Source organism: Megalops cyprinoides, chromosome 22 (genome assembly GCF_013368585.1).
Source record: "Megalops cyprinoides isolate fMegCyp1 chromosome 22, fMegCyp1.pri, whole genome shotgun sequence".
NCBI lineage: Eukaryota > Metazoa > Chordata > Actinopteri > Elopiformes > Megalopidae > Megalops > Megalops cyprinoides.
The window spans coordinates 10,514,861-10,540,459 of NC_050604.1; the positions used below are offsets into that span (position 1 = coordinate 10,514,861).

Below are 25,599 nucleotides of genomic sequence, written 5' to 3' on the forward strand. Positions count from 1 at the left end.
GTACCTTGTTGGGAGATGCTACAGGCAGCGTGGACTCTATTAACGTCTCGAGTTGCAATCAATCACACCCCGCACAAAAGGGAAGGGGGGAACTGGTAACTTGGGATGTTGAAAACAAAGAACAATATCCTTCAAGTGTCCCTGAGAGGAAATGCAAAACCTGTATCCTGTCCCAGGGCAGGATGTGGAAGGTACCTGGAAATACTTAGTGGATTAGCAAAACAGCCTCTGTCCCTCTCTCTCTGACCTGCTAATGCAACACTCAGACAAAGTATGGCAACTATATTTTACACTAGTGACCAGTTACACAATCCTTCATTTGTCTTCATAACCAAGCATTTGCCATTGAGATGCATGTATACTTTGTGTGTGAATATGTTCACTGTGATCAGCTGGTTGAAATATCACAAGGCCTTTGGGTTTACATTTTTTTCCCTCTTCCAAATAAATGGGGCATTTTGTAAAATCGCTAAAGCCAATTGTCCACATAAGTGGACATGCACACGTGTGGTGTGTCACAATCACACACACACACAAACACAAACATTTTATCTGCGGAGCTTCTTTCTAGCTGTTATAAATTTTCAGTCCAGAAAAAAACTCTTCCATTAAATATGCTCATAAATGGAGTACCAAATAAAGAAATGAAAAAAAAGAAAAAATCAACAGAATACTTGAGTATTGACTGTAATATTAACAGTGACTGTGAGAATATTCCATCCCCAGCATTTTCAAGGACTGATTATGGAAGTGAATCAGTCAACACTTACTAGGATAAGAAAAAATGTTTTTCTTTAGGATTACGGCTGTTGGCAGTCCTACCAGCAATCTAACCTATTAAATAGCATTACTATACATATCTTATAACTGCAAACACTGAAATTCAAGAAAGTTCTATTATGAAAAAAATCATGATATAAGTGAAAAAGCAAAAAAGTACAACAATTAGATACTATTTGATAAATATGTTAATGAATATATTGTTATTATTATTATTGAATAGTTTCTTCCCAGGGGCTAAATAAAAGTATGTTTTAATACATGGAATCATTATGTCCCTCATGACTGTGCCAACACAGCTGGACTGTCTAGACCACTGCAGGAGAACTGTAACAAGATTTGGCAAGATACTTTTCAAACTGTTCAGCCTACGAATGTAACATTTGTGTTGCTTAAAAGTGCACATTTTCTTGGAAATACACACTTTTGTTAGCATTGGCTTCGTCTGAAAACACAATAGCGTGTAAGTATTGGAAAAAAAAGTAGTCAACAGTCATTATGAAGGACTCGATGCATTCACAGCTGAACACTAGGCTGTCTTTTTTTTAAACACAGTGCCACTTCTTATGCCAAAGACAGAGCAGCAGCAGGGTGGTTTTGCATCAGATCTTGCTTTAAGCGCATATTTGGAGACCCAGACCAGCCGCCCCTCCAGCAGACCCTCGCATGCCTTTGTCCGTTCCCCCGTGTTCAGCCGTAAAACCTCTCGACAGCGATCAGGCTGAGAAACCACAGCCGCAGTCGCACATGTAAAAACATGCGTGTGCTCAACCAAGAAAAGAAAATTCCACAGCGGCAGGGTTCTTTATACCGTCAGACAAGCATTCAAAAACTAGGGGAAAAAGTCTGATTAACTAACTTCCAGGGCTCATGGTTTTTGGTTTATGTCCAAAAAAGAGGCCTTGGTAAAAGTGGAAATAAATATCAATACACAAATTATCTTGTGCATTTATTTATGGCTGGGAACACATGCTGTTTGCTTTCCTGTTGTGGAAGTCATTATTCTGAGAAAGACCAAATTCACAATTTTGTCTTCATACATCAATAGAAATATATTTGGGGACACATGGAACATCTAAAGTTTCCTATCCTATCCATTATGTATGCTCTCCTCTCTGCGATTATCTACACTGTTAATGGATATTAAGGGAATGCTGATATGGACGCTTTATAAAACAGTGGTGAAAGATGACACACTTCTGTATCCTTACAGCTCTGAAGTTTGAAAGGAAGGAATTAAAGGTATGTGGAGTTATGCGTATGGGAAAAAAAGAAAAAAACACAAAAATGTTGGGTTTGAATGATAGGGCCCTTTAGGCAGTGCTTTGTTCAAAGCCTTGGGGTAATTTATAGTCTGAGCTGGGCCCATTTGCGGATGATCCAAATTCTTCACCGTTATCAGCTTTGCTGATGTGTGAACAACCGTGCCTCGTTAAAATGGACTCATCTTCATAAAGAAAAAAAGCAAAATACCAGCGGAGATCATAAGTTACTCTATACCCCATCTAGCATTTAATTTATGATGCATAAAGAATTCTACTATAAAACCCTCAACTTTGTATAAACTATTCCTTGCTAAGTCACACATACCTGTATTTGAACAGACTGTCTTACACTATTCATCGTGAGAAATTAACAAGGGTAAATCAGTTACCATGCATAATTTTAATTGACCGATGCAACTAATAAACTCCCCAGTAGGATGCTCTAATTCAATAAAGTTAATTGACTCTCAGTGGACTAAACTAACACTTAGACATGATTAGTTGATGATCACCCTACCAACATGGGTGAGTTTGTTTAAAGTTGCATTAATCTTCTGACACTGACCTAAATCAGGTTTTTGTGGAGATGCTAATTGCATTATCACAGTCAGACAATTTCATTAGAACTGCATGTAGGAGATGAGGCTGTGGCTTCCTCTTCATTCACTTCATGTTTGTGTCTTACTGGTATATGTAATCCCATCCATCTCACAGATCCATCTTCACAAAACACAGCCCAAACCTATCAACACAGTGTTTCCCACACACAACAACCACAAGTCCTTCACTGCATCACATAAAAACTATGACACAGTGAATCACCTCACTTGGTGCTTGTTTGCATATGGGATCACAATTCACATCAAGTGTCATGTATATGCATGATGTTTCCACTTTATGAAGCACTAAAAAGCTGCTTTACAGCAGATGACATAAAACAATATACCACTCAACCACAAGAATGGTTACATTTTTTAGATACAACATGTGTTTGTTATATAGCTGAATACCAGGCATCATTCAGTACACCAGCTGTTCATGACTTTTACGTAATTGTAATGATATGCTCACAAAGGAAATGTGAATGCCTTATGAAGTTATTATGAAAGTGCAGTCAACATGCAGTTAAATATTACCTGTTTATGTACCTTATGTCATATATTCAATGAGATGAGACAGTGAATTAATAAGTTATAAATGCAAACTAGCTTAATGTGAAATCCTTATGAACCTTTGCAAAGTCTCTCATGCAAGACCACTCATAACTGTTGAACTCGAAACTTTGCCATTTAATAATAATCATAATAATCATACTAATAATAGGAAGAAGAGACACTTTGATTTAATTCAACCTCTAATTCAAAGCCACACTCAAAATTAATTCTGTTCCAAGGGTAATTTCACTACGGAAAAACGGAAATATTTATTTGATAGTAATATGTTCGATGGATGTCTGGAGTGGGCACTACCCCCTCACGTGGGCTGTCAAAGGTTAGATCTCTGGGTGGTGCTTGTCGAAACGCATCGCAGTGGAATTCCTCAGACTAAAAAAGAAGGGATTACGAGAATGGAGACTGAAAAAAACAATCCAGAGCAAGATATCCAGCTGTCTGGATTCTTGGTCTCTTAGCTTCTAGCCCAACTGTACAGCAGACCACGCAAGAGGGTATTTTTGGATGCACTGCTTTGAAACTTTTTTCTGTTTATTTAAGGATATGCCATTCAGGGAGAACAAAGGATGAACACTTTTTTTTTTTTTTTTTTTTGCTTGGAGTGAATACAAACAGAGCTTGGATGCCAGCCAGACCCATCCAGCTTAACAGATCCAGCCTTCCTGAATGACTGTATGCTGTGCAAAATATGAATTTACAACACATTAATTTGTGTTTTTTTTTCTTGGATCAAAGCACAAAATAAAGAAACAGACAAAGAAATCAGCAATCTTTTTTTTAAGAATGGTCATCAATCACATCTTCTTAGGTTCTCCTCATGTGCGTTTATGCAATCAATTTGAACTCTGGGGATGAAACAGGAATTGCAAATGATTTCATTTGCTTTGAATGAATTGCTTCGTGCTGGGCTGATTGCGCTTTAATTGTGTCAGTTCTAATTAAGGTTTGTTGTTTGTGTACTTAGGGCAGAATGGTCTGAAAAGATGTGTGCCGGGGGGGGAGGGGGCTGTACCGAGATGAGAACAAGATGACCTCAGAGAAGTGAAAAAGGTGGAAAAATGGAACGAGAAAGGCCTTGGTGTATGAAAAATGGAGCTTGAGCCTGGAATATATCACTCCATAACTCATCGCTCAGACATGGATGACACACTAGCCTGAGGTAAAACCTGCCAGAAGGGGGTAATTTATGGATGACCAGCACCTGACCACACTCATAATCTGGCTATTACAGGGGATCTACAACTGCCAGATTTAAGTATGTCTGGAATGGTCCCATTGCACAGGGACCAAAGCCTGTGCCACTGGTGGTTTAGCATGTGCAACCATAAAATACATTACATTTTTGCTAAGTATATACTAAGTATATATCCACAGGCACTTACATAGCTTACAATCTTTACATCATCATTTATACAGCTGGACTTTTACAGAGGAAATTCAGGTTAAGTACATTCCACAAGGGTAAACAACAATGCCCTACCAGTGAAGCAAACTGGCAAACTTTGGGTTATGAGCCCTGCTTCTTACCACAATGCCACACTGCAGCCAATACCACTGGTAACATCCTGAAGCACATCAAATTTAGGGTGACCACCGAGGTTCCATTTTCGGAAGTGGAAAATCTCAGTGGTCACAGAAATATAGCGTCCGTATGGATGGACATGGTGATGTCACTTTTTAAAATAGCCCTCAAGTACAACAGCAGAAAGGAGTGCTTGTGCTCACCGGAAGTTTCAATGAATCTGAGTTATCGCAAATGGCCCGAAAATCCTGCCTCCTCAAAATGTGCATCTTGGCCCCTGCTCAACTGATGCATTCAATTCTGCTTTCTTTCGCAATCAACAGGAACCACTTAATTAGGCCTTTGTTCCCCCTCTGACAGAATTACTCCACCATGCGGAAGAGCTCTTGATTAACAATGCAGGTAGTGGTTCTGATTGGTGCCAACACAGAGATGTCATTTTCCAATATTCTCCTTTGTTTTCTTTATGCGGTTGTTGTTTTTCTACTCCTGGCGTGGTCTACTCCACAGTACAGTAGCAAGGTTTCAGTCTTGCTTTCTGCCACCACTTCACATGTCTATGATAAACAGCTAAGTGATCACAAACCTGGGGGTGTCTGCGACTGGCAGTCCATGTATAATCTTTAAAAAAAAATGTTTCATCAGTGAAAAGGTAGCCTGAAACAGTTTTAGTGTCATATCAGCCATAGCCAAGAGAAGAAAAATCAGAATCTGATTCATGTAGACCATTTCCATCCATTCACACTCTTATTATTCTTCATGCATCCAACATCACTATTTATTTTGGTTCTGAAATGAAAATTTGTTACTGAGGTATCAACTCCTTTTGTCGTTTCTGATTATCTTTCACATTCAGAATATTTTTGCTCAGATTAGCTATTTATTTTTCTACTACCTTCCCTGTAGACCATATTTCACTTGCTATATGACAACAAATGTTTGTTATTTTTCAGATTTTCAAATACAATCCCTGCTTGCTTCTTGTGTTACTACTACCTGGAATTCTCCCAAAGGTTAAAGTGTCCTTAAAAACAGTCTTGCGTGAGTTTCTTTATTATTCACTGAAAGAAGAAAAGTGCCACAGGGAAAAGAGGAACACACTGCTGATAATGGACTGATGTCTCTATAACAATGTGTTAGCATATTTTGAAATGACTGCCTTCTCTTCTTTGCCAAGTTTATTTTAATTTGAAGTAAATACATGGATTAATGAAGGTGATTATATCCTGTGAGACTAATCACAGCATGACAAATATATCTAAAAAAAATGAAACAACAAAAAACACACTTCAAAACAAAGGAACAGTGTACTGACATGTAAAATACCAAAAAAAGCAAAAACACACCTTACAAAAAAAAGAAACTTTAAACAGTAACCAGTGATACACAGTCAGCTTACTCTATCTATTGACATCACTCGTGATTTTGATCGCTGGAGTCTGTGACCATCAAAGCATTAGAATTTTACTGGACGCCTCGTTCTCTCCGAGCCATATTCAGGTATAGGTGGAGCATGCTCTGTTGGCTTGCGGCCATTCAGCATGGTGGATTGCGTACCTCTGCAGGTACACCTGACCCTGGACACATTCCAGCAATGTCGCAGGTCAGCAGGCCCTCGCTGTGCACCTACATGCCAGCTGTCACTGAAGCGTGACGGAGTACTGTTTTTTCATGCATGCATACGAGAGTCCTCCATGTCGAAGCTACAACAGCTTGAAAACTGAGGAAATGTGGTAACCAAAGGAGCTGAGATGAATGGTAGTAGTGGCAGTAGACTTCTCGTTCTTCTAAGGAAAAAACCACTTGACTGGCTTTTTTTTTCTGTAATATTTCTCACAGTAATGCAATAAAACAGAAAGCAATAACCTTATTTGCTGTACTGTTTATTTGTGGAGAACATAAACATAAAATCCTGATTTGTCAGTCCACAATGTCACAATAAACACACCTACTTCTGCTTTTTTCAGAATCATCCCCAAACTGAGCTGACAAAGAACATCTCTGGTGAGCTGAGATATACCTGGCATGTCTCTACACATGACAAACATTCCAGCCATGATGGATATATTTGAATATTGACTACTGTAATTCCATCTTTAAGAGCTTATCTCATGAAAATGATGTTGATTGGGCAGGGTCATTGCTGAGTGAAAATACACTCCAAGCTATCACAACCTGAACACTGACATATCCTTATCTCAAGAGGTTGGACTAAAGCAAAGACCTTGATTGAAATGGTCTAAACACAAAACCAGTGATCACTCTCTCCTCTCTGAGAGTAGTAAAAACCAAACTATATTACCACCGGCAGAATACCTTAACAGCTGAGAATACAAGAAAATGCGATGACACTTAACCTTCAGGGAAAAATCCATCACTGAAGGGCGGGTGTAACTGAGCCAAGGAGAAAATGTAAGGCAAAGCCACTGAATATCACAAAGAGTCCCCAGGGCTGGAACAGTGGCTGGAGCTGCAATCCCAAAAATGTACCAGATATGTCAACAAGTAAAAAAAAAAAATAAAACAAAAAGATTGCTTTAAAAGCCAAATATAATACATTGAAATGGCACCCATCCAAACTTCAAAAATAAATAAATGAGTGAAAACAGTCTCTCTGGAAGGAATCTAAGACATTTAAACCACTTTAATGGCCTAACGGCAGTCTTAGACTTTCTTTCCCATGAAAACCTACGCTGACATATTTTAACCTTGTTCAACATATGTATCCATCTATGTGTTGGATATATCATCTTTTGGAAAGACAGATAAAAAGGTGCCTGTGACTTAACAGTTTATCACAGAATATTACTCCAAGAAGGAGGCAAGGGGCATGAATTGGAGGCAGAATCCCTTAAGCCATCTTTTAATTGCAGGACCCACAGAGGAAACACTGAATCACTTCCCAGACAAATTTGGCCGTTCTACAATAGCGGCACACAGATCTGCCACTGACTGACTGACTTAAAAACCAGACGGCCTGAGAAAGCGGACCTCTGGGCTCTGAACCAATTGGAGTCAATTAGCAAGTCCCAGGTGGCACTTCAATAGCCCTCACAATAAAGCCATTGGTGAAAGACAGCAAATTAGTGTACAAAGCTTGACCAGCTTTACGTTCTTAGATGCCAATGTCTATCTAATTAACCGTTAAGGATCAGGAGGGCAGGAGGGTTTTGAACCAAAAATACTCCTACCCAGTGTTTTACCTTAATTTGTCACATTTGTCATGTACATTTAAAAGGACAGACTTAAAATCAGTATCCTATGTAGGAGTAGGATCCTGAAGTATCCTACTCCAAAGCATCATTTGTCAAGAGATGCCAAATGCAGCCAGCGTGGGCAGATTCAAACTGTAAGTTGAAGTTAAACAAATGACTACCTGTGGTATTTAAAAAAAATATTTGAGAGGAATCAGAGGAAGTGCTAGATGTACTGCAATATATAAAACCCAAACATACCTTTCAGATTTTGGCATTGTTATTGCTGAAACACTATTTCCTATGCATCATGCAGTTTAAAGTCTTCACAACTATCAAATTTGCTGGACTTCAATGCCTAGTGGGCTTGCAGGTCTGGAATACGTCTTTGAAAAAGAAGCAGATATCTTGTGTTTGTGATGAAAACCTGACCCAGTTAGCTACAGTTAGTCTCCCATTCCACCCTCTCACTGTTACCTATCAACTATTTAAAATCCTGCCAAAAAACACCTCTGTACCCTTCCTCCTTTTAGATAGGTTCCTGGTGGTTCTACGGCTTTGGTCACTGACAGTGAAATCTTCAGGCTGAATACACACTGGCCAAGAGCCAGTTCCAGTGCTGCCTCACTCTGGTGCTGGCCAATAAAAACAAGCTGTGCAGGGTGGTTCAGGAACACTCACCAACCTCAGTTAGTTGATCATAGAGACAGCTTGTTTTCTTTTTCTATCAAGGTTTGTGCACCCACCTGTGAGATTTCATAAAAAATGGAAGCTTGATTTCTTGAGACATAACCACAGACAAATAATAATGAAATTTCAAATGACAGGATAATGTTAAATACTGGGTCAGGTTCAAAAGTTACCGCATTACTAATACAGTACATGACACTTTCATCAGTGCATCATACAAATGCATGGCAATGTTACCATGAAGACAGTCTCCAAGCAATACCCCTAGTTCACAAATAAGTAAACTGATACATACACTATGTGCACATATTGGGGAGATCAAGGTCTTTCTGGAGCCTGGAGTCATGCCGGATTCACAATGTTAGACAATCTGGTCTGTTTGTTAATGATCTTAGATCAGCTCACACAAGAAGACTGGGTATCCCCTTACCAGCGCAAGACAAAAAAATGATAAACAGATAACAGATAAACCACAAAAAATATACCGCTCTCAGCCAGCTTTGTCTGAAAAATTGTTTCCTGTAATCTTGCTTTTGTAAATCCCTTTGATATTCCAATATATCCCTAGCTAATGCGGAAAATTCCAGGAGTCCATTGCCAAGTCAATCAATTAATCTCCCTGTGTTTTCTTTTCCAAAGCCGCCTCATAGACAAACACCTCACAGAAATCCCTAATGTGGAGGAGAATTTAACACATACAAAAAGGAAAGACAATAAAACAATATTTTTACCTCCACTCATTCCATTTTACACACCTTTGTGTACGTGCAATGCATTTTGTTGCTAACAAATGTCACATATGAGGAGAACACAACAGTGATTCCTTACAAACCCCAAAAAAGAAGTTGTACTAAAAAAAAATCAATTCCTAAAGTAATTGAGAAAAAATCCAATGAAAGGGTACTGACACCAGTGTTATGTCTCCTTGTTCTTGTGAACTCTGACCTAACTATACCTTTACAAAGAAACACAATCTGCTTGAGAATAGAAGAATAATGATCAATTCATCATGATGGAGAGAATCCATAATACATTTACATATAGGTAAGCATACACCAAAATTACTCTGAGTATCACATTACTATATTGAAATACATTATTAAAAAACATCAAATGCATGGCCATTGGTCTACTTGTGTTTTACAAATACAGACACTCAAAGGCAAAGCTAAGTGATGTTGAGAATATAAAGTATAACACTGCTTTTTTCCTGTTCAAGACAATTTAATCATGTGACATCATGTACTTTTAGATTTTCTACTAATATGAAATGTGATTTTTAACAGGAATTAACAGCCTCATTGGCAGGTACTTTGACGGTAAGACTGTGTCATGATGAAGGTTATCTAAGCCATTACATGTGAGTGGTAGCTCTCTTTGTCTGATGGCTCTTTACGCATCGGTGTAAGCCATCCTCTATTCATCAACTATAATCTTAAAGCCTTTGATGTAAAGAGCACCTTATTGGGGTTTACTGCGTACAATGGACATTGGAGTGCTCAGAGGGCTGAGTATTTTGAAAAGACTACATGAGTGCGTCATAGATCCGATTGAACGAAAAGGATGCTACTAAGATTCTACATATTTGCAGTACATATTTGTAACCTTCAGTCCCATCTGTTTCTACACTAATCACTAGTCCTTCTGACAATTCTATTCCCTCACGCTGTCTTATTTGTGTAAGCTCCTATAATCAATAGCTACGCACTGCAAATATTATAGCACTTGACATAAACCCTAGCTGACAAATACAGCTGGAGGTAGACTCAAAAGTATCCATCTGGTCATATCCTCTAAACCTAAACCTTCTGTTCCCTTGAACCTGCCATTAATATTACATTACTTTCTTAACAGATGTCCTTCTCCATGGTGATTTACATAGCTTTCATATTAGATATGATCCATATACATAAACAGCTGGATAACTGAAGCTACTTGTGTAACACGTGGCTGTGCCCCATCAACCCGGAACCTTTACAAGATAATTTCCCTAAAAAAACAAACAAACTACATATCGCTGCCAAGAAACAGTCTTGACCACTGTGAACAAAGGATATCTTTCATATTACTTGGAACAGCACTCAGCTGGATCGCCCACTCAGTCACTTAATAATATGAATGCATCATTCATAAATGCCATGGACTGATCACACTGTTCCTCCATTTAGCCACAAGCTCAAGGATACATTTTTCTGGTGCCCAGTGGGCTGATTTTCACCTGAAGCATAAAAGGGCTATAATGAAGCCCAAACAGGGCAGAGTGCAGTCAAACCAGCCACAAGAGCTGCTCACCCGGCTTTTCACATAAAACCAAACAGTTTCTACTGGCCATAGTGTAAGCGCACTTCTCAACAGTATAGATTAGAGGACGAAAACAAGCCAGAAGATTAATCCAACTTTAATTCAGTATTATATTTGGCATATTCCATAACCTGACTGTTATCTTGATGTTCATATCGATTAGGAACCCCTCTCACTTAAAAAGTGACCTCTTGGAAAATGGACAGACATTTGTTTTGTGTAAAAAGGCTAAAGTTCACACTAAAACTTTATTCAGTTTTCACCATTCGCCTACCAGTACACTTATGTTTAATATTTTGAAGCTATGGTATATGGTATATGTTTAATGTATGGCCCAAAAAGTATTAAAAATATACTCCCTGGTTATCTTGGCTATTGTCACAACAATGATGTCCTCCACATGGGATTTTATTAAAAATGAGTAATGCACACACAATACAATACATAATACAAAAAACTGGGGCTTTGACAGCCTGGCACACTGTGAGCACAGGAGAGTCTGCAGAGCGTCGACAGGTAACAGTGGGCACCTGTGCCCGGCCGAGCCTGCTCTGGGGTTTCGGGCTGATATATCTGACCGCACGAACGCCCCTGCAGCGGGTCAGTGAGTCACGAAGGGTGGGCCCTTCTCCCAGACAGATCCGGAACACAGGAAAACGCAGACGCGTCCCGCTCGTTCGGGTAGGCTTGCCGGGGGGAAACCGCCAGCGCAGCCCTGACAGATCATTAGCATAACCTACAGAGCGTCATTTGCATGCTAACTACTGAAAGGATTTGCAGACCTTGACAGAGAGAAGAAGTTTCTCCCAGCGGGGGTTCATATGGTTGTCAGGAAAGTGACACGGCTACCCTCCCAGGCTGGAAAGGGAAGCAGAAGGCAAGGCTTGTTAAGAACAGTTCATAATTAACCTGCCTTAAGCCTTTACATTCATGAACACCAAGGTCAGCCTGCTAAAACACTCCTTTATAATTTTGTGGGTCAAACAAGGAAAACATGCTTAATATTTTTTTTTTCTTTCTCAATTTAGTTAATAATCTGAATAACTAATCTAAAAGAAAAAACACTTCTGTCACAGAAGGGAATATTTTCCTATTTCATACAGTACATGTGTCTTAGTGTGTGCATTTTAAAAATGGCAAAAATATGCACCAGTGCAATAACAGTCGATCAGTATGTGTCGATCCTTTTGAAAAATTGTACCTACTTTTTGTGTTTAACTATGCAGAAACGGTGGCACCTGCCAGAGTGCCTGACTAATCAATGGAATGTGTGCTTATGGTTGTTACGACCATGGTCGTTTGTATTTGTGGTTGTGTATTCATTTGTTTTCCTGATGTATGTGTTTTTACTCCGGCTGCGTGTGTTGCGTCGTCTTACGCTTTCCCCAGGTCCGTCAAATTTTGGACAAACATCATAGTCCATTTATTCTTCAGATTAATATAGACCCCAGAAATCAATTGATAGCAATTCCAGCCTTCAAAGAGATAGCTCAGATATGCCCACTGTTTCTACTTGTCCAACTCACTGTCATGAACAATTTTTGTCCGGTTCAGTTTTCAGATTCACTTGGGCATGGAATTACCAAATGCCTTTTTTCTGAAGCCTACGCTATAACAAAGTGAGGGGAGAGGGGTGGTTGGAATCTAATGCAGTCCTGACTTACCTACAGTGAAACAGTGTTCAGTGAACTACATTTGCTAGAATGCAACCCAGGAGACGTGCTAAATTATTGAAAGGACCGGGCCTGAGAGCAGATTAAGGGACCATGGTGGACATTATTCACGGCTGAGATGGCACCAAGAGGAAGAGACATCTTGTTCCCCAGTGGCCCCAGTGGACCAGGTTTACATCATCCTCTAAGTTTGAGTACAGAAGTTCTGAAAGTTTCCCTAGCTGAAGTTGGGACTTTACGGCCATTTGTTAAGCCTGAAAGTGCTTCCCAAGGTGGACATCTAATGCGTTTATTCAGAGGCTTGCTGGAAACAGAAGCTTGTATAGCATTACACTGCACAGCTCAAACTCATGTTATTTTATTGTATTTTCTTGTGAGACATTATGGTTACACATGCATGTTTGTGTAACTGAAATGCATTGAGGAACGACACCACCACAACATATAAAAAAATATTTAGATTTATATTAACTTCCAGGCCAAATTATCAACTACCTCACTCTGAACTCCAGTCGCCGGCATCAGCTGTTATGTCCAAAGAACACAACTCCTTTGTAGCGTACAAAAAGTCTGGCACATAACTTAGAATTACAGCATGTCCTAGAAATGTGAGTGGGGTGCTGAGTGAGTGCACCACATTGTGTATGCCTAACCTTGTGTTTAGCCAAAAGCTGTTTTGCCTTAATTACCATTAGCCTTGCAAAGAGTGTTGGAGGGCCGGGATTGACCCTGAAGTACCCACTTAATCAACTAGAAAATTACTTAGGCACTGCAAGATCCAAGTTGCTGCATTAGTGCCCCTTGACTCAAAGGTTAAAATTTTTATACAGTTATATTTACTTCCCTAAGTTCTCTTCTGCTAAAAGTGTACTTTGGGTGATAGGAACAAAGAATTCCAATTCCAACTTCCAAGTGCAATGACCAGATTTGAGGGTGGGATGGGGTGGGATGGGGGGTGGGGAACAGAGGGTGGTGTTGGGGCCAAAACTCACAGACCTTGATCAGCCATTCAAGGGCCATTTACTTGGGGGGTGTACTGCATATCTAATACATGTTCCTGTGGCTTGTACTCACAGATTTGTGTCCTTTTTCCAAATACACTTTCAAGTTCTAATTCAATATACACGTAAAATTGCAACTGGAAAGTAAACCACTGGTTCCCTGATAAAAATAAAATTATTTATATCTTCATAAGACTACGGCAAGCTACAGAATGAATCTAGACCAGTTCAGAACCATGCAGTACATGGCCACTACAGCCAGAAACTCTGATTTATTTCTTTTGAATGAATTAGATTTCAATGTAATTCATTTCCACCCTCATCGGTAGATATGATAGCCGAAGAACAGTAATAACAATATAAACTTCCTGCAGTTTTCAGGTGTAAACAGGAGTATTCTGTAGGACTACATCACTATATGACAATTACTGAAATGAGAGGACAAAACCCATTCCTGTCAATCAGTAGTGCTTATGCACAAGTGATTTATTTTCTTTTGTTTTGGTTCTGAAGTGAAATGATGGGAATCTGACGCTCCGGGAGTCAGCAGAGCTATTGTTGTACAACTGTTTGGGATAAATGCAATTACCTCCAATCAACCGATGTGTGACACTGAATCAATATCAGGTAGATTAATTACTCATTTCAAAATCCCTTTGTGGCAGGGTGTTTTCTTTTTTATCTTTAAATCATTTAGCACATCATGATCTGACACAAACAATGTCTGAAGCTGCTTAGTGTAAAAAAACGTTTTTGCTAGGAGCATGCAGGAGCAAAATATCCAGCTTTCTTAAATGCAAAGATTTTCTTTAATGCAAAAGATACTATATTTATTTAAGTAAAAAAGAATAAAAACATCTGCCCACATTATCTATTATTTTAGAATCCAATAGGGTGAAGCCTTTAATGGTTGCAGCAGCTATTTTCTCACTTTCTGTTGGACTAGGCATCACACATTCATCTTGCCACCAGCTAGGGTAAGTCTTAGCTAACCATCAAGCTCCCTCTGCATCTTAAATCTCGTACATTACTGTACCAGCAGCAATTCAATAGATTTATGGCCTCTATTAATTACACTAGGAAATTCACGAAAGATTTACTTTAAAAGAAATCAATTTCAACATGGACAGTCGACTCCATTTTTTAATTACACCCATAAATAACTCTCGGATCGTACAGTCATTATCTACTGAATTTTGTCCGAGTGGCAAAAAGCAGAAGGTCTCTGAGATTTAGCATGCGCCGCGCTCGTCGGGGCCTTTTCAAAAAGGAGATGGCTGTGCACAACAACACCTCCAGAGAGCACTTAGGCTTCGGGGCTCATCTGCCCGTCTCTTTGTGTAGTGTACCCACTGCGACTCCGTTAGTCAACCAGCCGGTCTGTAAAATGACACTTTCCATTTCGTACTTAGCCGCAATGTTTCATTTCCTGACTCTTTTTCATGTTTGTTAATTGCTCGATTAATGCACCATTGAAGCTGGGATGTGACTGAAATAAACACAGCCTTGAAGAGAATTTTGCTTCCCGGTATAAATTAAAGCGGAGGGGAAACAAAGACACGTTTCCCCCCTGTGATCAGATATAAACTGAATTGGGCACAGGGGACTGATATGATTCATTTTTAGCAATTTTTTATCTTCAAAACCCTCTCTGTTATTCGGATTTCATAAACAAAAAAAAACACACAAGTGCAAAAACATAATAAAGGAACCTGCTGAAGTGTACCTTACCACTCGAGTGGCGAGATGAAAAATAAAATAATGCAAAATTCACTTTCATCGCTCACTAAAGCAGCAAAAAGACTGAGACCTGAGACAATTCTGTAATGGAAATTCAAATTGTGAATGACACAAAGTAATGGGGGGAACCATATTTACAACTAAGGTGGAAATTTGCTTGCCTTACCATATCCTTTTTGATGTGTACTGTCAATTTGCTACTGTCTTTCTTCTCCTGAATAAAAGTGACTGTAATGCTGACAGAACTTTCTATATGCAATACAGTCTCAGTGACGATGTAGAAAGGCTATGTATAATAATCATAACCCTGGTAAGACCATGGTAAGAACTTCACCTCAACCTGAACACTTCAATATTTTTCCACTTAAACAAGAGTTCATCTGGGCTAGATAAGTTAGTGAGTTGCAAACACTGGCTTTTTAAGACTTGACAGCAATCAGCTCTTGGCATTTGTAAAATTCGCATTAAATCTAAATAAGAGACTATGTTTATATGAATACATTCTTTCCTTTGCCAGAACCCTGTGTTCCTAAGCGGCCTTTTTCTGTCAAAGCCCATGATGGAGGTAAAGTAATTCACCAGTTGCAAATAGCCACAGTCCTATCCCTCTGATTATTGCTATTCTGGAAGTCTGAGACATCAGCCTATTTTTAGTTTCTTCAGCACTTTTAAGCTTTAACTTGGGGAGCTGATTTACTACTATGTAGTCTATTTGACAGGTAATGAAATTAATGTGGGGTTAAGCCTGAGACAGAGAGAGTTCTTCACGACAATCAGAAATGGCTGCTTGTATATTTATACCATAAGCATTTGTTAATATTGTTGTACTTGGAAACAAATTGTATTCCACAACTGTTCTTCTATGCATGAGACAGACCACCATTCCATTCAAGGTCAATTCTATGAAAACAGTGACAGCAAATTTTGAATGTTATTTTAGATCCACCTCATTTCTAACTTGATGATTCAATTATTTTACCATACACACACACACACACACACACACACATATATATATATATATATATATATATATATATATATATATATATATATATATATATATATATAGTGTATATATACACACACAGACACATACACTGGAATGTATGCCCTAATGTACAAAGCCGTGGCTGAAAATGAGACTTCAAATTTTATTAGTCACAGTGGCAGGGAAATGCATGGAACTCATAAAAGAGCCCGGTCCCGGTTTTAGTAACATTTTAATTGCATGTTTCAGGACTCAGACTATCACCCAAGGATATGTTAAAATAAAGACTACCACCATTCAATTTAAACTCCCAGAGACAATCACATTAACTTGTATGTGTCTGTCATTATTCATTGTGAAAAAATAGAAGTTTGACTTGTGTGATCCAGGTGACTGAGTTCTTACTGTTATGCAGCTGGCCTAATAATACTGGTTTTAGAAGACAAATGCAGAACTGTAACTGTTGAGTAGTATAGGGCAATTATATACATGGGTACATATGGGTTGGGTGTGGTTACTACTCAGAAGACTGGCTGAGAAAACAAGATGTCTTATTGGGGGCACATTTCCAACTAGACCAGTTAATACCAATGTCTCATGACAGCGATGGGGACACTGTGACATGTGTCATCTTTTGGATGAGACTAAGATTTTGACTCTTTGCAGCCATTAAAAACCTGTTACTAGAAGAGCAGGGATGTCCTCTTCAAATTCCACCTAATCATACCCTCCCTGCTGCTGACTGGCTGCACAATCCCTTGCACTCCCTGCTCACCTTATCTCCCTAGGTTGCTACTGTATTATGGGGATTATGCTATCATTTGACCTTCCTGGTTAAATGAAAACAAAATTAAATAAACAGAAACTGGTAATCAGCTCTCCTGGAGAGTGAATAATGCTGAAGTTTGCTAAAAGTGATGACAGACATGGACAGATTTTCTTTTTTTTCCCTGTAAAATTCTGCTCTGAAGCAGTGCAAAGAAAATGAAGAAATGTGTGGACACAACAGAATAGGAACAAATCAATTTTTAAAGATGGCAGTGAAGACACAACAGGAAACAGCGGGATCCTTGCTCCCCGCTCTGCTCTCTCAAAGGAGCGATGACTGTGATGCTTCATATGGCTAAGACCAGTGAGCACCTGTGGTTGGTCCCTAACCTGATTACAGGCACAGTGGCAGAGATCCATTGACCTCGGCTATGCCACAGTAACTGTGAACACAGCTCCATCTCTTTAGGGATACAGGCATCCCAGCTTGAGCAACGACTTCGATAACATTGAAAGTCGTTGTTCAAGGATCGCAGAAGTCAGACTGGCACAGCCTGTATTGATGAACACAAGTAAGTGGATATCAGCGGTGCAAGTAGATTTGTATTATTACCAGAGTGAGAGGACTCCACCACCCCCCTCCAAACACACATACACACACACACACACATACACGCACGCACACACACGCACATACACATGCACACATGCACACATGCACAGACACACACAAACACTGAACACAAAAAATATGTATCAATCAACCCTGGTGCTACTATCTAAACAGCAAAGATTTGATATAAATGATTGTCACCTGCTACCCAGGCACAGGAGAAATCATCTGTGACATCACAGGAGACACCTCTCCCATCATGTGGAGTGATGTTTATTTTGTAAATGAGCCAGAAAATGCTTTTTTAACATCAAAAAATGAAAAGAAATAAAATCCTCAGTTGTTTGCCCTCATGGGTTCGTGCAAAAAAATAATAATGAAAAATGAAATAAAATAAAATATCAAAGAAAATGATCAGTAACCAAAGTCGACGATGGGAAAAAATATTCAATGGTTCAAACTTCAAACCCTTCATCCCTGTGGTGGTTTTGCAACTCTCTGTTCGCAACTCTGTTCATCTATCGGCCTGTCTGGTGCTAGGTTGCTTCTTCTCTGTTGTCATTAGCTGTCTTTCTCTCTCTCTCTTTCTTTATCCCCTGTTCTTACCTCAGGTACCCTTTTGGACAGTGATGATAACACATGCACAAATGGGTGACCTGTCCTTACCTGGATGGCACCCAAGTGTAGGTCTGGTAAAATTTTGCATCACACCTTCCCATTTTCATTTCATGTGTATTTAAACCCAAGCGAATTCATCCACCAACACTGATCCAATTATACGTGTGAGATTTGACCTCCAGTTCCTCATCAAGACATGATAATGGCTGATTTTTTTTTTCAGGAATCAGCCAGCACAAATTTCTAACACAGACCCAGGAAACACAAATGAACCACGAGTCTGTGGAAATGTATTATTCATTTCAATATTATCTTTTTCTCCACACTCGTAGCGCTCCGTTTCGATATGAATCAATGGGACGACACGAGAATGGAACCGGCTGGTCGACTCCAGGTGTGGGGAATGTAATGTAATATAATATCAATTGATTGTTTCCCCTTTCGCTCCCTGTTGATATTGAAATGTCAGTGGCTACTGAGTGTAATAACACGCGTCTCTTTGATAAAGGAACAGGATGGATGAAAAGGAGCAAATCTCACTTACCGACAAGAGAGATAAGATAGCGCACTCCGCGCAGGATGGAGTACGGTTCATTTGGGATTTATTTTTTATGACTCGGGGCACAGTAGAGGTCAATCTGATAGCCGCCTGGAGCTGCGGCTTAATACCGCTTTACTTTAGAACTAACCAAAGACAACTGCTACTCAGTGTCACTCTACCTACCAGCAAAGAAATGCTTTCAATAAAGCTGTATGATAGTGGTGAAGGGGACAACAGGAACTGAACAGAAATTAAGGAACATACAGATTTTACAACAGAGCCATACAGTAAAAGGGGCCGGTGCACAGACCTTGAGTGTCATACACACAGTGAACTCTTGCCCTTACGAACGCTGGATGTCCTGAAATGCTGCCTCAGACTGAATATCCCTGTGGTGGAATGAACTTTATGTCAGGACAGTGGGATCACTGGCCATCTTCCAACGCAGACTGAGGACACACCTCTTCAGACCGCATCCCCCTTCCACCTCAGTCCCCACCCCCTAACACCTGCTACTTGTATAACTTGCTGTTTATTTTACATGTAGTGTCGCAAAGTATTTTGGATGATAGTAAACTTGGCTTCCCTTGTCTAGTCAGGTTGCACTGGTTAACTAGTGGTAGGGCTTGAATAGTGTTATGCTCACACTATCTGGTCTGGCAGTGTTGTTAGCCTGATCTGACACTGTTGCTCATTCAGCTTGAATGGATGCACTCCCGTTCTTTCGTGCTGGAAGTCACTCTGGATAAGAGCATCTGCTAAATGAATGCAATGTAATGTAATGTCATATCCACCCCAAACTGCAGCACAATGCTTTGCTTTCCAGTGCTGGTCCCTTTTTTTATGAAAACCGCCAGCTGAGAAGTTATTTGATTTGTTGAGCCCCTGAACCCACTAACAGATTGTTCAGCCTAAGAGGAGAAAAGGCAGCATTTTTTGTCTCAGTTGGGGTAGTGGCTGCTCAAGTTTCCATGAATAAACCTTCAGATGCCATTCTCTGAGGACTATTCACAAGCATTGTGTCTATGGAGTACTTCTCAGATCGCATTAACCCCAAGGAAAGTGTTTTGTTGGACATACCAAACAGTTACAAATAGGGCTATGAAATGCATGCTTGATACATCAAACCTAACATTCCTTGGGATTCGATGCCTATTATGTATTGATTTTTTTCTTTTTTCTTTCAGGGAAGTTTAGCAATGATTTCAACCCTCTACTGACATACAAACCTAAAAGAACAGCAGAGCAAAGCAGTGATACCTTTTGAGAAAAACACCCATGGCGTCTGAAGCCTTAAGACGTAACACTGAGTGAGTTCATTGCATTTAAAAACTGACTGACAGGCAAATATGCCCGGGGCAACAATCCCTCCTCCAAAACATCCTCTGTAAATGCCCCTCCGCATGTTACTACACTCAGCGTCAAGGAAATAATGGCATTTTGGTGAGCAAAAAGAATAAAGAAAAAAAGAACAGAAAAAGAAAGCTCTCACCTTACCTGGTGGACCAGACCCAGAGAGACAGGTTGGAAAGGAACACGATTAAAAGAACTCTTTTTTCTGGAGAGGGGGGAGGGAAGACCTACCACGTAAAACAGTGAGTCTGGTGGATGCACTCGTCTCTCCAACACTGTTGGAGGCGACACATTCATATATGGCTTCGTCCCGCGGGGTCCGCAGGGGCTGAATTCTGAGCACTGAACCAGAGCCATCGTCAAACTCAATCACCTGCAGGTGCGAGAGACAAGATATGTTACGGGAGTTTTTTTGTTCACAATTTTTGACGGACCTTTCAATGAGATGTTCTTGCCCTGTAGTTCCCAGGCCTCATCCAATTTTTTTTTTTTTTTTTTTTTAAGATTTCATACTTATTGACAGTTTTCTGTGTGTTGGTGTGTGTGTGTGTGTGTGTGTGTGTGTGTGTGTGTGTGAGAGAGAGAGAGCAGAGGGGTTGACATGAAGGGCTTTACATAAGCGCTCATTTTCATGATTATGGAATACATTTATGAGAAAATATTTACTGAGCTGTACCTCTGAGCCCTTTAGATCAGTTACTTCTGTTTGGTTATGTACTGATTCCTCACTTGTTGAATTCAGTCTTGCATATTTTCTCATTTAAAAAAAGGAAAGCTTATTTATCCAGGTGTAGCTTATGCACATGTGTATTTGATATTATATGTAAAAGTGCTCCATCATTCATTAATTTTCCAGAATACTGCATACGGAAAAAAACAGCAATGTATATTTTCCTATGAGCCAGACAACACTGGGAATTAAGCAGCTACTTCTGTGTACGATTCCAATAACTGCTCATTGGATGATGCCTGTTTTCCTTTTCACTGACTTAAAAAAGGAAAACACTTAGTATCTGTCTAATGTTCTTTACTTGTTACTGTAAGGCTGTTAGGCCGATCACATTTACTTCAAATAAACAAATTTGGCTGTCATGTATTTACATCAACACCCACCCACACACACACACACACACAGATACCTTTTTTACTGGGGGAAGGTGCTGCATTGCACAATTTTCGACAATTTATAGCTACATTTGCCCACAATAAGCGGGTTCATAGTTTCCATTGTGTGGAACCAGCACATAAGCATATTCCAGCCACTATAATGAAATAGTGTTATTCGGGAACAATGGGCTCCTTTTTCTTCCAATAATGTTGTCAATGTTCACCTTTATGCGTAATAATTTCCACATTGATGGAATTTTAATGAGTTTGGGTAGCACAGCTACCTAATCTAGGGTGAGGCAACTTTAATTAAACAGCAAGTGTGCTGGAGGTTTGGTGAGAGGCCAAGGAACTCTATTGCCCAATTACTTTTAAGAATGGGAAGATTACTTATACCCTACAGCAGGGTAGGGGTGTATATTCATATCAATTCTTATCGTAAAACCAAAGTGCATTTTCAGAACTGCAGTTCCATCGTCCCATTCAAAAAGCTAATTTGAAGCAAACCACAATGCGACAGTTAACAAATCAATGAAACAAAACGAGCACAAACATTTGAATGTGGTTCAAGACATGGCACCGGACGGCTGTTTTATGCTGACGTAATGGGAGTTTGAAAGACAAGGACCGATTTGACTTGGATGGATGGATGGCACCTAACAGTTTACAAGCACTGAGACAGAAACGTGTGCCATAGTGCGCCGGCTATCTCGACATGACACATACTCACTGTTTATCGAAACGCCGGGGAGGGGGGGAATAAATCAGTTTTGATGTGTAAAGATTGCACATAAACAACAAGCGTAAGTAGCTGCACATCTCGGAAAAAGAATAGAACGGAGGGCTTGTTAATGTCATGTAATGAGCAGTTGGCTTCGATGGCAGGGAGCTCGAGCTGCTGCGCACACTGGCGATCTCTGCGGCAACGCGTGACGCGAAAAGCGATCTCTCCCATTCTAAGGGTGAGCAGGGAAGGACAGATCGTGCTGGACGCTGAAAGGAAAGCTGCTTTTATTAGGGATGAGGTGGGCTGAGCAAGCGCAGATCGGCCATGCAAAATCACCCCCCCTCCACCGATGAAATGGGTAATGTATGCCAGCGTTCTGCATTCAGCACATACATCTTCGTGAATGCTATAAACTCTGATAAGATTACACGTCTGTTCGGCCGAAAAAAAAAAAAAAAAGAATTAAAAAAAAAGACCAAAGCAAGTCTTGCAGGCAGTAAGCTTGCTGCTGAATTTAATTAAAGCACTTGAGAAATGCATTTAAAAATACCCTGTTCTGATGGACAGATGGAATACTGGAGAAATGAATGGGAATCTTATCAGTGTTCAGCAATGATGTATTGTTAATCGAGGGAAGCCAAAAAAAAAAAAAAACAATGAGACGACATGCATTTTCTTTACTGCGCAAAGCAAGAGACCTCTTTATCACTGACTGCAAAGCGATCGCCACACTTCCACTCTGCCAATGCAGTTGTTAGGTACAAAGCAGGCAAAATGTCAGATGAAGCTGGGGTATCTAGGGAAACGGCCCCTGGATCTCCGCTTATGTTCACATCAAAATCATGCATGTACAGGCCTGCTAAAGTGACGAGACTGGCACCGGAGCCCACAAACGCAGCACAGAGCGCAAGCATGGCAGCGGGGGGGGGAGGAGGGGAGGGGGTGTGAAGAACCAAGCCCTCTTGAGCATTCAAATGTCGAGCATTTTACATCAGAACAATAGACCTAATACCTCAAATCTCTGGTTGCTGACTTTCTTCCCCTTCTTGTTCCACACTATTTTGGGTCTTGGGTCTCCTGTGGCTTGGCAAACGAACGACGCGACCCCTCCTTGCACTCCTGTCTGGTCGTTAGGAGTTCTTAAAAACTTTGGTGGTGCTGGAAGAGACACAAGGAGAAGATGGCAGTCAGTCATCAACTGAGCAAGGCACTAGGGACAAGACATCTCTTAAAGCGGTGCATTTTCATCAAAATATATCTTTCAATGATTTGATGATGTACACTTTTTCTGGAAAAGAGGATAATCATATATTAGTTTATCTACAGAAGTGTCTGGACACCTTCAGGAGAATGTTACAATAAACCGGCAGGTCATGCTTCAGTCGTAAACACGTGCAGATGTATATGTGGCTCATTTCATGGCTTGTCTTATTGTAAGCAATTCATCAAGTCTTGACATTCCATTGTGAAACCGTGTATAGACAGATGGATTATGGCGCAAGTCTCAGAGGAAGCATATCAAGGTGTGAAAGGACAAACTATCTGATTTATATACACGCAATGTTTACTGTTCATGAACAGCATGTGTGACAATTTTAATGCAATACATATAATACATTGCAAGTCTATGTATGGGAGTTGTGAACATGGTATCATGTGCCATCTGCAACAAAGAAGATTTTTTCTGGCTTGTTTTAGTTTGGTTTTTTTTTCCCTTTAAAAATGCTTAATTTCATTACAGCTAATGTTCTTTTCTGCACTGGACATTGCTTTGCAATGTGGCTTTCTGTCTGGTACACCATCAACCTACTTGTTCAGATTTCTTTAAAGTCAATGATGATTCCTGCATTACCAGGGAAGAAATCCATTAATTTCTAATGGACCCTCACCCCAACATCACCTGAGCTACATGATTCTGGTATGGAAAACCAATGTCGCATTCAGGACATCCATGCTATTGTTAAGTAACCATTACAGGTGAAACTCAGGAACTGTGCTGCATATTGCCTTCAAGTGATGCAACAATCATAGATGCAGACAAAAGGGCAGCCCCCCCAGATGTGGGTTTTCTTGCTTCCATCTTGCTCGTACAACATGTGTGACAGATACAAGGTGTGAGACAGGATTGCATCTGGAACATGTGACAGGTTTATGTGGCAAAATGAATATTCCTGCACTATGAACACCAGAGGTCCGGAATGAATTATCCGTTGTAAATGCCATGGGAAGCTACAGTAAGACTATGCCCAGCTGACTGTCTGTTTTGTTTTCTGAAATAAGAATAAAAAAAAAAGGTTTTATGAGATGAGACGAGATGCCATGTCTGAAAATAATGATGCAGTTGCCATTTGTTAATATTGTTTAATAAATTCTAATTTTAGCTGTCTGCTTTCAGGGAATTTTATGTGCTGGTTTACTTGAATAAATGAATAAATAAACAAGTAAACAGTGAAGCTACGGACTTTAATCTTCAAATGACTCATTAAATATTAGCAGTTTTATTTTCTGTGTCATTGCAAAAATAAATGAATATATAAATATTTGTAAATACTAAGTGAACCAGGATGTGACCTCTATGTATGTTTTGTGTAAGACTCCATTAAAGCAAAGGTTTGACTTTGTGTTCATAAACACTTTGGTTCTGTGGTCAGGTGTGTTACAGAGCACAACTCTGTGATGAGTGACTCCATTCAGAGCTGTCCTCTCTCCAGCTGGAAGTCTGAATGCAGGCACAACTGCTTTCAGAGAGACCTGGAATCACCTACGTCAACCTTCTGTTTAAATTCAGATCCAATGCAAGTGCTGATCACAATCAGTACCCTCTTATGTTAACAACACTGCTTAAGCTAATGGCACATAAAAGAAAAGACACACACTTAGGTTTCATTAATCCCTGAAAGGCCATGCTTCCAGACCTCTGGGCCACTGGGGTCAGAAGGCTGGCTTCCACCTGGCAAATCCTTAAGGGTTTCTGGACCCTGGTGTCTTGCATTGAAGTGTTACTATTAAAGGGGAGGAAAAGCAAGCTATCATGGATGGGAGTGGAAATAAAGCAGTGCTTTCTTTGTGTGACACAACTACGTGGACAGTAATGCAATCTCAGTCCACCTTGACAGTGTGTTGGTAAAAAAAGCTCCTCATCAGGTATTCCAGGTTTAACTCCAGGAGCAGCGCTGCATCCTAAACCAGTCCCTCCGAACATAACCTCTTTTGCACTTTTGCTTGTACACACAGCATCTGTGCAACTTCTTCTCAGCCAGAACAGCCCTGACTGCTTCATTTCTCCTGATTTCTGGACCGAATCCATTATTTCCTGGTTGATCGGTTCAGAGGATTCCCACTCGCTTCCCCAGTCAAACGTGATGACCTTTGTGTTATCACAGCTTGTGTAAAATGTAAAACAGCAAAAAAAAAAAAAAACAAACTGAGAGATTGCTGCCTCTTGTTTCTGCATCTGAAAAATTGTGTCATCCTCTAAGCCTATCAGCTCCGTGAAGTCGGTTTAAAATATTATGCTTCCAGTCCTGGGAGATTACGGTGAGG

The 25,599-nt window shown here is 40.0% G+C and overlaps 1 protein-coding gene across 25 annotated transcripts in view; it reads right to left on the reverse strand.

Annotated features, from left to right (window-relative positions):
• Nucleotides 1-25,599, reverse strand: part of LOC118769682 (receptor-type tyrosine-protein phosphatase delta-like) — a 236,546-nt gene that overhangs the window by 64,944 nt on the left and 146,003 nt on the right. For all 25 annotated transcript variants that reach the window (XM_036516937.1, XM_036516923.1, XM_036516935.1 and 22 more), the window contains 2 exons: nt 23,069-23,214; nt 20,454-20,595 (listed from right to left, as the gene is read on the reverse strand). In XM_036516937.1, coding sequence (XP_036372830.1) covers nt 20,454-20,595; nt 23,069-23,214 — 288 coding nt within the window. The remainder of the gene's footprint in view (nt 1-20,453; nt 20,596-23,068; nt 23,215-25,599) is intronic.